At 51.5% G+C, this 14,604-nt stretch overlaps 1 protein-coding gene across 1 annotated transcript in view; it reads right to left on the bottom strand.

Moving 5' to 3' along the window:
* Nucleotides 1-14,604, bottom strand: part of hfm1 (helicase for meiosis 1) — a 367,785-nt gene that overhangs the window by 122,844 nt on the left and 230,337 nt on the right. Inside the window, exon 20 of the mRNA XM_072512843.1 lies at nucleotides 9,775-9,822. Within this exon, the coding sequence (XP_072368944.1) occupies nucleotides 9,775-9,822 (48 nt within the window). The remainder of the gene's footprint in view (nucleotides 1-9,774; nucleotides 9,823-14,604) is intronic.

Genomic DNA, 14,604 nt, shown 5'->3' with positions numbered 1-14,604 from the left:
GAGATCCAATTAGATTTCGCGAGGTGACGCGAGCTGTGTAAATACCAGCCGTGTCACGCTTAACATTGCTGCAGCACTTAATATATCTAAAAATATCCTACATTCAAAGAATTTACAGTGCAGAAGGAGACCATTCAGCCCATTGAGTCTGCACCAGCCCTTGGAAAGTGCACCTTACTTAAGCCCATGTCTCCACCCTATCCTCATAACCCAGTAACACCACCTAACCTTTCAGACACTAAGGGGCAATTTAGCATAGCCAATCCACCGAACCTGCACGCCTTTAGGTCGTGGGAATGAGACCCACACAAACATGGAGAGAATTTGCAAAATGCACATAGTGACCCGTGGGGCGGTTTCGAACTCGGGTCCTGAGCGCCATAGGCAGCTGTGCTAACCACTGCACCACCATGCCCCCTCGAACTTGGTGAGTTCTAATGGACACCCAGCCCTTTGGAGAGATAAGGGACAGGATTTTCTGAGCCTCTGCGCCGAAACCGCGATCGGTGTGGGGGCGGAGAATGGGTGTTAACGCCGAAATCCGGCGGGACGCTGCTCCGCCGATTCTTCGATCCCCGGAGAATCGCCGCGAATCGAGTGTGCGCGTTCTACACGGCGCAGGTAGGGGGCCATTGACAGAGGCCCCCGAGGCGATACTGCGATGAAACCTGGCCACGTTCTCGACGCCGTGGTTCTAACCACGGTTTGCCTGTCGGAAACGCCCGGAGGCGGCAGAGGAGTCAGTCTGCCGCCGCCCTGGTGGGGGGCGGGGAGATCCTTCATGGGGGGGGGCCTCACGGATGGCTAAGCTAGTGATCGGGGGCCACCGATCCGCGGGCGCGTGCGATCTCGGGAGGGCCTATATTTTCGCAGCCAGTCCGGGGTGCGAGTCCACCATGTCGCATGGGGCGTCCGCCAAAGGCCGCGTCGGCGTATGCGCGGACCCTCGACCGGAAGTGCAGGGCCCCATATCGGCAGCCAAAGCTGCGAGGAGTACTCCGGGGCCCTGCTAGTCCCCTTCAGGTAGGAAAATCACTCTGGACTTTCTTCAGGAAAAGTCCAGAGTGAAACGCCCGTGTTTTGATGCCGGAGTTTGGACATAGCCCTGTTATTGGAGAATCCCGCTCAAGGTACTCCTTTGAGAGAGGTAATTCATGATTATGCACTTTTTATGTACAAACTCATTGGCACTGCCAAACTGTAAGAGAGGTGCCCAGCTGTTAAGGTAATGGTAAGTTGTCAAAGATATCCCGGAAGTGTCAAACCTGTAAAAGTTGCTCAGGAAGTGTCAAACCTGTTAAGGAACTGTCCAAGGATATTAGATGAGATGGCATGGAGGAGGTAGGGACAAAGGGTTGCTTTGGGGCTATGGGGGCAATAGCAGTGGGTGGAAGGACATTAAGTTAAATTTGCTGATGACAAAGATAGGTAGCAAAGTAAGTGAGGGGCTGGTTTAGCACAGTGGGCTAAACAGCTGGCTTGTAATGCAGAACAATGCCAGCAGCGCGGGTTCAATTACCGTACCGGCCTCCCCGAAGAGAAGCCGGAATGTGACGACTCGGGGCTTTTCACAGTAACTTCGTTGAAGCCTACTTGTGAAAATAAGCGATTATTATTATCGGGGATGGTTTAGCACAGTGGGCTAAACAGCTGGCTTGCAATGCAGAACAAGACAAGCAGCACGGGTTCAATTCCCGTGCCGGCCTCCCCGAACAGGCGCCGGAATGTGGCGATTAGAGGCTTTTCACAGTAACTTCATTGAAGCCTACTTGTAACAATAAGTGATTATTATTAAGTTATGAGGAGGACATAAGGAGGTCACAAAGGGATAGGGATAGGTTAAGTGAGTGGATGAAAATCTGGAAAATGGAATATATTGGGGGAAAGTGGGAAATTGTTCATTTTGGTAGGGAGAATAATAAAGCATATTATCTCAATGGTGAAAGCAAAGCTCTGAGATGCAGAGGGATCTAGGTGTCCTAGTGAATCAATCATAAAACATTAGTATGTAGATACAGCAAGTAATTAGGAAAGCTAACAGAACGTTACCATTTATCACAAGGGAAGTTGACTACAAAAGTACAGAGGGAATGCTTCAGCTATACAGGGCATCGTTGAGACCATATCCTGAGTACTGTAATGGTCTCCTTACTGAAGGATGCAAATGCACTGGAAGCGGTTCAGAAAAAGGTTTACAAAACATGGATCGGGTGGGCCGTCTTATGAGGAATGGTTGGACAGGTTAGGCTCGTATTCATCGGAGTTTAGAAAATAAGAGGCAACTTGATTGAAATCTTTAAGATGGGTCTTGACAGGGTGGATGTGAAGAGGATGTTTTCTCTTGTGGGAGGATCAAGAACTAAGGGTCACTGTTTAAAAATAAAAGGTCACTCATTTAAGACGTAGATGAGGAGGAATGTTTTCTCTCAGAGGGCATGAATCTTTGGAACTCTCTTCTTCAAAAGGCCGCTATGCAGAGTCTTTGAATATATTTAAGGCAGAGCTAGATAGATTCTTGATAAGGAAGGATGTGAAAGGTTTTGGGAGTAGGCGGAAATACAGAGTTGAGGTTTCAATCGCTTAGCCACGATTTTACTGAAAGGTAAAGCAGGCTCAAGGGACTGAGTGGCCTATTCCTGTTCCAATCCATATGTAAGTTGGCATAGGGATGTAGCAGTCATGGGAGGTCGGTGGAGAGCATGGGTTGTCTTGATTGGGACATAAGAAATGTGTGGGAGGCGGCTGAGGGGATGAGAGCATAGGAAGTGTGTCGGGGTTGCTGAAGGGATATTTTTTGTTTTATTATATTTTATATGTTTTGTGGTGGTATGTATTAGGGGTAATATGGTACACCATGAATGCTGAGGAGCTATTGGAGGACAGATGCTGGGTCCTGATTGGATCTACCGCCTACTGGGCGCCACCCAGATAGGCGGGGTATAAGAACCCGGTTTGCTCCCTGCAGCTGCATTCTGTGACTGAGCTGCTGGGGAACAAGTCTGCTCAATAAAGCCTCGATTGAAGTTCTCTACGTCTCGCCTCGTGTGTGATCGATGGTGCTACAATTTATTGGGCAGACTTAAAAAGGAATATGGAGCTCCGGATCGCCCCGGAGTACCTGTGATTCGGCCCCCAAGCAGCTAACGCAACATCGGCGTTTAAGCACTGGCTGGCGTGCTTTGAGGGATACCTCCGAACGGCCCCCGGCAGACAAACGGAAGACCAGAAGATGCAGGTCCTGCATTCCACGGTGAGTCCCGAAATCTACTCACTCATCGAGGATGCGGAAGAATTCCCAGCGGCGATTAACTCGCTGAAACAGACCTACATTAGGCCCGTCAACCAGGTCCTCGCACGCTACCAGCTCACGACGAGACGGCAAATCCCCGGGGAATCGCTAGACGAATTTTTCAATGCTCTAACGATCCTGGGCAGAAACTGCGACTGCCCAGCGGTAACGGCGAATGAACATACGGACCTCCTGATCAGAGACGCTTACGTAGCAGGTTTGGCATCATCGCAAATTCGCCAGAGACTTTTAGAGAAAGACTCTCTCGGACTCACAGAGGCACAGGCCCTTGCAGCCTCCCTCGATGTGGCCTCCCGAAACGCCCGCGCCTATGCCCCCGACCGCACTACAGCCCCTTGGGCCCCGTGGACCCCCGCCGCGACCGACCCCCTGGCACCCCCCACCCCTCCGCAAACGTGCGCAGCTAGAATCCCAGACCACCCGGGGGGGGCCCCACTGCTACTTTTGCGGGCAGCCGAAATACCCCCGCCAGTGCTGCCCGGCCCGCTCGGCCACCTGTAAAAGCTGTGGCAAAAAGGGGCTCTACGCAGCGGTGTGCCAGTCCCATGGGGTCGCCGATATCTCCGGGGAAGAAACGGGACCACAGGCCCAATCCCCCCAGCGACCCACGGGCGGCCAACGGGTGCCGCCATTTTGGACCCCGGACACCACGGGGGGGGGGGGGGGAACAGGCGATGCCATCTTCCTACCCACGGGCCGTGTGCGATCCATGGGAGCGGCTATTTTGTCCACCCCCGGCCGCGTGCGACCCATGGGAGCGGCCATTTTGTCCACCCCCGGCCGCGTGCGACCCATGGACGCCGCCATCTTGGCTGACAGGCAAGGACCCCAGCATGGACGGCTCCACACTGCCTGAAGACAACGATCTGATGCACCAACCACGTTTGGCATCGGTGACCCTCGACCAGTCACGGCCCCGGACGCTCCAGACGACAACGACAAAGGTGCTGGTGAACGGGCACGAGACGCCGTGTTTGATCGACTCGGGGAGCACGGAGAGTTTTATTCACCCGGACATGGTAAGACGCTGTTCCCTTGCAATTCGGCCCAGCACCCAAAAGATTTTCCTGTCAGCGGGGTCCCACTCCGTTGCAATCAAAGGGTTCTGCATCGCAAACCTAACGGTGCAGGGGAGAGAGTTCAAGAATTACCGGCTATGTCCTCCCCCACCTCTGCGCTCCCACCCTCCTGGGGTTGGACTTCCAATGCAACCTCCAGAGCTTAACATTCAAATTTGGCGGCCCTATACCCCCACTGACTATCTGCGGCCTCGCGACACTCAAGGTCGAACCGCCCTCCTTGTTTGCGAACCTCACCCCGGATTGCAAACCCGTCGCCACTAGGAGCAGACGGTACAGCACCCAAGACCGGATGTTTATCAGGTCCGAAGTCCAGCGGCTGCTGAAGGAAGGCATAATCCAGGCCTGTAATAGTCCCTGGAGAGCCCAGGTGGTAGTTGTGAAGACAGGGGAGAAGCAGAGGATGGTCGTAGACTACAGTCAGACCATCAACAGGTACACGCAGCTAGATGCGTACCCTCTTCCCCGCATATCCGACATGGTCAATCGGATTGCACAGTACAAGGTCTTCTCCACCGTGGACCTTAAGTCCACCTACCACCAGCTCCCCATTCGCCCCGGTGACCGCAAGTACACTGCCTTCGAAGCAGTCGGACGGCTATACCACTTCTTAAGGGTTCCATTCGGCGTCACGAACGGAGTCTCGGTCTTCCAACGGGAGATGGACCGAATGGTTGACCAGCACGGTTTACGGGCCACGTTCCCGTACCTCGACAACGTCACCATCTGTAGCCACGACCAGCAGGACCACGACGCCAACCTCCGCAAATTCCTCCAGACCGCTAACGCCCTCAACCTCACCTACAACGAGGAAAAATGCGTGTTTAGCACCGACCGTCTAGCCATCTTGGGCTACGTAGTGCGTATTGGAGTGATAGGCCCCGACCCCGAACGCATGCGCCCCCTCATGGAGTTCCCTCGCCCCCACTGTGCCAAAGCCCTGAAACGCTGCCTGGGCTTCTTTTCTTATTACGCCCAGTGGGTTCCTCAATACGCAGACAAGGCCCGCCCACTAATCCAGTCCACTACTTTTCCCCTGTCGACAGAGGCCCGCCAGGCCTTCAGCCGCATCAAAGCGGATATCGCAAAGGCCACGATGCGCGCCATCGACGAGTCCCTCCCCTTCCAAGTCGAGAGTGGCGCATTCGACGTAGCTCTGGCGGCCACTCTCAACCAAGCGGTCAGACCCGTGGCTTTTTTCTCCCGGACCCTCCACACTTCAGAAATTCGCCACTCCTCAGTAGAAAAGGAGGCCCACGCCATAGTGGTAGCTGTGCGACATTGGAGGCATTACCGGGCCGGTAGGAGATTCACTCTCCTCACTGACCAACGGTCGGTAGCCTTCATGTTCGATAATGCACAGCGGGGCAAGATAAAAAACGACAACATCCTGCGGTGGAGGATCGAACTCTCCACCTACAATTATGAGATCTTGTACCGTCCCGGAAAGCTGAACGAGCCATCCGATGCCCGATCTCGCGGCACATGTGCCAACGCACAAGTGGACCATCTCCAAGCCCTCCAACAGGACCTCTGCCACCCGGGGGGTCACTCGTTTCTACCACTTCATAAAGGCCCGCAACCTCCCGTACTCCGTTGAGGAGGTCCGAACAGTCACCAGGAACTGCCAAATCTGCGCAGAATGCAAACCGCATTTTTTCAGGCCAGATAGAGCGCACCTGATAAAGGCTTCCCGTCCCTTTGAACGCCTCAGTTTGGATTTCAAAGGCCCCCTCCCCTCCATCAATCGCAACACGTACTTTCTTAACGTCGTTGACGAATACTCCCGTTTCCCCTTCGCCATCCCCTGCCCCGACATGACCGCGGCCACGGTCATTAAAGCCCTCTGCACCATCTTTACCCTGTTTGGTTTCCCCGCCTACATCCATAGCGATAGGGGGTCCTCCTTCATGAGTGACGAGCTGTGTCAATTCCTGCTCAGCAAGGGCATAGCCTCGAGCAGGATGACCAGCTACAACCCCCGGGGGAACGGGCAGGTAGAGAGGGAGAACGGAACAGTCTGGAAGACCGTCCGACTGGCCCTACGGTCCAGGAGTCACCCAACTTCCCGCTAGCAGGAAGTCCTCCCGGATGCCCTTCATTCTATCTGGTCCCTGCTGTGTACCACCACGAACCAAACGCCTCACGAGCGCCTCCTTGTCTTCCCTAGGAAGTCCACTTCTGGAACGTCACTTCCGACCTGGCTGGCAGCCCAGGGACCCATCCTGCTCCGGAAACATGTGCGGGCACACAAATCAGACCCACTGGTGGAAAAGGTACATCTACTCCACGCAAACCCGCAGTACGCCTACGTGGCGTACCCAGACGGCCGACAGGACACGGTCTCTCTGCGGGACCTGGCGCCCGCCGGAGCTCCCCACACCCCCCCAACACCAATCACCACTCCCTCACTCCCGCCGGTGCACCCCGCAGCCACCCCCTTCCCGGGGGGATCGGTTCTCCTCCCAGGCCCGCCCAGGAGTAAGGAAACAGAGAGGGACAGCGCGATGCTCCCAGAGTCGACCGGACCTGAGCCAGCACCACCACCACCACCACCCGGGCTGAGACGATCGGAAAGGGCGCCTAGAGCACCATCTCGACTCATCGAGTCGACTTAAGATGTATATAATTCAGTGGCCCAGTAAAGCGGCATTGTTGTAAATAGTTAACGCTGCTAATCGGGTAAAATGTGAATAATTCAATGGCCCAGTAAAAGCGGCATGGTTGCATATAGTTCAATGGTTAAGGCACCGACCCTGTAAACCCCTACCACCATACCACCCACCACCCCGCCGGGTTCCTTTTTAACAAGGGGAGAATGTGGTGGTATGTATTAGGGGTAATACGGTACACCATGAATGCCGAGGAGCTATTGGAGGACAGATGCTGGGTCCTGATTGGATCTGCCGCCTACTGGGCTTCACCCAGATAGGCGGGGTATAAGAACCCGGTTTGTTCCCCGCAGCTGCATTCTGTGACTGAGCTGCTGGGGAACAAGTCTGCTCAATAAAGTCTCGATTGAAGTTCTCTACGTCTCGCCTCGTGTGTGATCGATGGTGCTACATGTTTAAACACAGGGCCTGAGCACAGAGGCAGTTCTTGCGCCCAGCCTGCAGATTTCTTTCTATGTTTGCCCCTCAGACTCCTGTTTCAGCCTGCCCCGCTGACCGAAATTCCCACCTGTGGATGGCCATTTTTAAAGCTCAGGCTCACTAAGCTGGTAAATCTCCTGCCTCAGTGAACCTGACTTAAGGACGAAAATCTGGGCCAGAGTTTCAGCTTTTTTGTGATGCTAAACTGGAGATGTAGAAATTGGGTGCAAAGGCCTCAACTATCTCCACAGTGTCTCACTTAGCTTTGTTCCAGTGCCAGATAAGGTGTGATTTCAGATACAGGCTACACTGTACAAGGCATTTTCCTGGAACAAACGCTTGGACAAACTGGATCAGCTACCTGCTGCAAATACTGGAACATTAGGCCTGGGTGAAGCACATGCCGAGAAAAAGAAACAATCGACTTTTTCATCTGTTAATTTAAATAGAGGAAAACTGTGCAGGTTCTTTTGGAGGGCATACAAAAGATTTTACAATCTCAGTCAAGTCGAGGCAATCCAGTGTGCTCTAGTACAAACCCAAGAAAATTTCCCAACATTACTGTGGAGGTGGTGTGAAGTGAAATGGGTTTGTACTGATGGTAAAGCTGCTGTTAGAAATAATTTTCAAATCACATTTTATCAGCCTACCATGCCAGTACAATTTCCAGAATCATCGGCGGGATTCTCCGACTCTCCGCCCCAAAATCGCGCTCGGCGCGGGGGTGGAGAATTACCCAAAATAGGCTCCAACTCCGGCACGCAGATTCTCCGGCGAACGGAGAATCGCCGCCATTCGCGAATGCGTGATCGATGCGGTGCCGGTCGGGGCCGTTGGAAAAGGCCCCCCGTGCAAATTATTTTTAAAAAATAGATTCAATTGTAACTGTTTTTGTTGTGGTTTGCGAATAAATGTAGCAGCCTTATCTCAATGGTAACACTTGTGCCACTGTGTCATATTATGCATTCAAGTCTCACTCCAGAGATTTGTAAGCCTAACCTGATTGGCGTGGACCTGCTTGTGGCCGCCGTGCGCATCCGCGGCCGCGCCGTCTGTCCAGCTGACGGCCAAAGCTGCGGGACGCACGCCAGAGGCCTGCTAGCCCCCTGGAGAACGGGGAATCACCCCGAACTTTCAAGAAAAAATTCTGGAGTGATTCGCGCCCGTTTTCGGGCGGGCGTGGGCACTTAGTCCCCCAAAGGGAGAATCCCGCCCCATGCCATTGAAATGCATATTCAGCTTTCTTGTGCATGATCTAGATTTTTCTGACAGGATGAAAACAGTTACTAGTCTGAAAAGACTAATGGTTGGAAAATCATGGGTGTACTGTTAATGGTATGTTTACTGAAATGTTATGGTTAAGAAGGGCATTCATTGAATAAATACCGTGAGCTCATATAAAGAGGGACTTCTAGGACACTGGGTATTGGTTAGGTTATGGTTGCAATGTTACATTCTGTGGTAAATCTAGTATTAGGTTAAAAACTTGGTGTATGTTTCCTACTTCACCCAATGGCTTCAAAATGAATTAACACGTGGTACTATGGAATTTTCCGATGTGTGTTTCTATCCACACCAAGCATACTTAAATTCAGGCCAATCTCTTCTCATGATGGAAAAACAAAAGTTGTTGTGTATTTTAGCCTCCTGCATGGTGCCAGGAAATGACACAATTAGCTATTGTGATACTTAAGAAAAGACTTGCATTTATATACTTCCCTTCATGACCTGAGGATGCCCCAAAGCACTTGCCAGCCAATGAAGTACCTTTAAATCATAGTCATTGTTGTAATGTCGGAAGCACAGCTTCTTCACTACTGCCCTGAAGTGTCAATCAGGTTAGGTATACAAATCTCTGGAGTGAGACTTGAATGCATAATGTGACACAGTGGCACAAGTGTTACCATTGAGCGAAGGCTGCTACATTTATTTGCAAACCACAACCAAAACAGTTACAATTGAATCTATTTTTAAAAAATCATGTGCATATCAAATGGGCTTACTTTCTTTTCTGTCAACTAATTAGATGCCAGCACCAAATTATGTCAAATAATAGAATTACTAAAAAAACAGGATACATTTCTAAATTGTTGTTTCAGGAACTACAGGTCTATGGGCAGAACTCTGACTTGAACGGAAAGGAAAATTGGGCAGGTGCAACTTGCAGTTGATCCAATATGGTCACTTTTGCACCCTTAAATTGGAATTGATATTTGTTTCAAGTATTTCAAATTTATAAAGAGACTCCAAGAACCCATTTCAATTAAAAAAGGAATAAAAGTAACGTAAGTACCTTGCAACTTTGCTTCAATTCCAGCTCTGTCGAGTCCAGTAGCAAAACCTCAGAAAAAATATAGAGGTTATGTTTTAAATCTTTGCATTCTTTGATGAGTTTACATATTATTTATTAATTCTGTATGCATGTCATAAGGAGTAGGATCATAGGTCGTAAGAAATAGGAAGAGCTGGCAATTCAGTTTCCTCTACCACTGTATCACAGTTAATAACTATTCTTCAGTTCTGTGCCCAAAGGCACGTCCAATCCACAGCATTACAACCTCCACCATGGGTATAGGAAGGTCTTGAATCCATCCCAGCTGGAACGGGTATGAATAACTATTAGAACAGCATTAAAATCTATTGGGATTAATCTTAGTTACATATTAGTTTATTGCATTAATTTGAAATGTATTAGTCTGTTATTTTAACAGAGATGTTAATGTACTTATTAAAAATAAATTGATATTGCCTCTTTATGAATTGCATCCTTCACTGTGATTCTGGTTAGATGATTCTCCCCTACTCCATGGTGTACAAAGCCATTGCTTGACCAGAGAGTGAAAAAAAATCTAAATTATGTTTATTGGGTCAACAGATGAGGAACAACTTATATTTTTGGCAAAGTTTTTATGTTTATCATGGTCAGAGTCATTAGTATAGACATATGGAAGACTTTTCCAGTGGCCGGTGGCCCTGACGCCTGTTATCGTGAAATGCTTCGAGCGGCTAGTCATGAGACGGATCACTGCCAGCCTCCCAGACTGTCTCGATCCACTGCACTTTGCCTATCACTGCAACCGGTCCACAGCAGATGCTGTCTCCCTGGGTCTACAATCAACACTCGAACACCTCGACAACAAGGACACCTATGTAAGACTGCTGTTTATCGACTACAGCTCCGCCGTCAACACCATTATTCCGACAAGACTAATAACCAAACTCTGCAATCTTGGACTTGACCCCTCCAAGTGCAGCTGGATCCTTGACTTCCTCACCAACAGACCGCAATCTGTCAGAATAGGCAACAGCACCTCCTCCACATTAATCCTCAATACCGGGTCCCCGCAAGGATGCATGCTGTTATAACCTGCCTACTTACCATTGGCTGGGGACTAATGACTATCCCACAATCCTGTGGGAGTATGAGCTTCCCCAATGAGGGGGGCGGAGAAACCATTAGTAAACTCCTAGTATAAATAAAGCTGGCCAGTTCAGGAACCAGCAGGAAGGAGTATGTAGCAAGGGAAGTTACTGCTACTGTTATGTATATATGTTATTGTAAATAAATGTTATTACTTTGTATCCTGAAAAACTCGTGCTGGATTCTTCGTGGCCCTCACAAAACTGGCGACGAAGGTTAAAGTGAATAGCTGTCCACACTGCTGAAGCCACCTCCCTGGATTTTTGTTGGATACAGGTTGGAAGTTGTTTTCTATTATACCATGCCTCTGTACGGACGTTTGGATGTTTTTGATGCTGCGATGGAAAGCTGGAACCAGTACACACAACGGATGCGTTACTATTTCCGGGCAAACAATATCACCGAAAACGAGCGCCAGGTGGTCATATTGCTCACTGCCTGCGGCCCGCATACGTTTGGGGTGATTAGGAGCCTTACGTACCCAGCTGCGCCGGACACCAAAACGTTTGATGAACTTGTTAATATAGTGGGGCAACATTTTAACCCAACCCCGTCCACGATAGTCCAGCGTTACCGGTTTAATACCGCTGGGAGGACCCCTGGAGAATCCCTTGCCGATTTTCTATCCAGGCTACGCAGGATTGCGGAGTACTGTGACTATGGTGAGACCGTGTCAGAAATGTTACGCGACCGTTTGGTTTGCGGTAATAACAATGCGGCCACCCACCCAGAGAAAGTTGTTAGCGGAGCCAACATTGACTTTTCAACAGGCCATTCAAATAGTATTGTCCCGAGAGAGCGCAGAACGAGGAGTACAGGAGCTACAGGGAATGGAAGTGCATGCCTTGGGGTGCAACCCCTTCCGTCCGAAAACATCCCCCCGCACTCCTGCGGTACCTTGGGCGAGGCAACGTCCGGACCGACGCCAGTGGCCGTCGGACATTCCTCCCCGAAGGGAGCCTTCTCCAGAGCCAATGGATGAGGAGCCATGTCCGTGTCAGACTTGTAGGCGCCGACCCTGTCGCGGACGGCGGTCCTGGGGGCGCCAGAGGCGCCGTCGTTCCGACCGAAACTGGGACCAGCCCAGGGGCTGTAACTGGGACTAGCCCAGGGGCCGTACCTTCCATGTGGATGAACCTGCGGCGACTACTCCTGAGGACGTGGAGACGGAGGACGATTGCCTGCAGCTGCATTGTGTGGCAGCTCCCCGTGTGGCCCCCATTAAGGTGTAAATGGCCACCCGTTTGAGATGGAGCTGGATACCGGCGCAGCGGTCTCCGTGATCGCGCAGAGGACATTCGACCGCATCAAGCAGGGTATACAGACCCTTACATTAACCGACTCACAGGCCAGGTTGGCCACCTACACGGGGGAACCACTGGACATTGCAGGAACTACAATGACCCCTGTTGTTTATGGACGCCAGGAGGGGTGTTTCCCAATTATCGTCGTACGCGGCCATGGGCCCAGCCTGTTGGGTCGGGACTGGTTGCGTCATTTGTGGTTGCAATGGCAGCACATCCTCCAAACAGTTTCTGAAGGGTTAACTGAGGTGCTAGGACGATACCCAGATGTATTCCAGCCTGGTTTGGGGAAAATAAAAGGGGCCGTAGCCCGTATCCAAGTCGAACCAGGAGCCACGCCGCGCTATTTCCGGGCGCGCCCAGTGCCTTACGCCTTGCTCGAGAAGGTAGAAGGGGAGCTCACTCATTTGGAGAGTTTGGGTATTATCAGGCCCGTCCGTTTTGCTGACTGGGCAGCACCAATTGTACCTGTAATGAAGCCAGATGCCACAGTTCGCTTGTGTGGCGACTATAAACTTACAGTGAATACGGTTTCCCGACTCGACCGATATCCAATGCCTCGCATAGAGGATCTCTACGCGAAGCTTGCAGGTGGACTCTCGTTCACAAAATTAGATATGAGCCATGCCTACCTGCAGTTGGAGCTGGACCCTGCCTCCCGACCATATGTAACGATTAATACACACCGGGGCCTGTATGAATATACACGGTTGCCCTTTGGAGTATCCTCTGCCTGCGCAATTTTTCAACGTGTTATGGAGGGCATTTTGAGAGGTTTACCACGTGTGGCTGTCTACCTAGATGACGTTTTGATTACAGGGACATCGGAGCAGGAACATTTGGAAAATGTGGAGGCTGCCCTTAGACGCCTTTCGGAGGCTGGAGTCCATTTACGTTGCACAAAGTGCGTATTTCAGGCAAAGGAAGTAGTCTACCTAGGTTATCGGGTGGACCGCGAAGGTTTGCACCCCATCGCAGAGAAGGTGCGTGCAATTCAACATGCCCCCGCCCCGACTGACACTTCGCATCTTCGTTCTTTTCTCGGTCTCGTAAACTATTACGGAAAGTTCCTCCCCAATCTGGCAACTACGCTGGCCCCTTTGCACCTTCTGCTAAAGAAAAATCACACCTGGGTTTGGGGTCAGCCGCAAGAAACCGCTTTCTGGCGGGTAAAGCAACAATTGTTGTCGTCTGGGTTACTAACCCACTATGATCCTGGAAAGCCTTTGCTCGTCACATGTGATGCATCCCCGTATGGTATTGGGGCCGTCCTGTCCCACAAGATGGAGAACGGGGCCGAGCGACCGATAGCTTTCGCCTCCCGCACATTGACTGCAGCGGAGAAAAAGTACGCGCAGATCGAGAAGGAGGGCCTGGCAGTGGTTTTTGCGGTGAAACGCTTCCCCCAGTATGTGTATGGCCGCCATTTCACGATCGTGACTGATCATAAGCCTCTGCTGGGACTTTTCAGAGAGGATAAGCCAATACCGCCCATTGCTTCTGCACGGATCCAGCGCTGGGCTTTGTTGCTTGCTGCATACGAGTATTCTCTGGAGCACAAACCAGGTACGCAGATAGCAAATGCCGACGCACTGAGCCGATTGCCTTTATCGACCGGCCCCATGTCGACCCCCATGACCGGTGAGGTGGTTGCAACCCTAAATTTTATGGACACCTTGCCTGTCACGGCATCACAGATCCGTGAGTGGACCCAGGCGGAGCCAGTCCTGTCAAAGGTTCGGCACATAGTCCCTTACCACCCGGCTTCAAATGGGTTGGCAGAGCGTGCAGTGCAGACATTCAAAAGAGGCCTAAAGAAGCAGTCTTCCGGATCAATGGATACAAGACTGGCTCGCTTTTTGTTTACGTACAGGACCACCCCCCATGCAGTGACTGGGGTAGCTCCCGCAGAACTCCTAATGGGCCGGAGACTTTGCACCCGCCTTAGTATGGTTTTCCCGGACATTGGCGCAAAAGTACGCCGCACACAAGAACGGCAGGGACAGGGATTTTCTCGGCATCGGCCAATTCGGCAGTTTGCGCCCGGTGACCCAGTGTTCGTTCAGAATTTTGCTGGTGGTGCCCAGTGGGTTCTTGGTGTAATCTTTCGCCAAACGGGCCATATATCTTACCAGGTGCAAGCCCAGGGTCATCTCCAGCGAAAACATGTCGACCACGTTCAGTCCAGAAGACTATCCCCTCAAAAGATTCCCCGCCCCCGGAGCTCATTTCTACACCCGCAGAGACCAGAGACAAGGGAAGGTAGTCCTCACAATCTTCCACTGGTGCCTCACTCGAAGCCTGCGCAGGTCGTTATAGAACCGAATGGAGATAGAGACGCTGACATGACGGAGGCAGCAGACTCTGACTCCGAGATGGAGACACAGGATGCATCAGA

This window comes from Scyliorhinus torazame, chromosome 7, assembly GCF_047496885.1.
Source record: "Scyliorhinus torazame isolate Kashiwa2021f chromosome 7, sScyTor2.1, whole genome shotgun sequence".
NCBI classification, from domain to species: Eukaryota; Metazoa; Chordata; class Chondrichthyes; order Carcharhiniformes; family Scyliorhinidae; genus Scyliorhinus; species Scyliorhinus torazame.
This window is presented reverse-complemented; position numbering and strand designations above follow the sequence as displayed.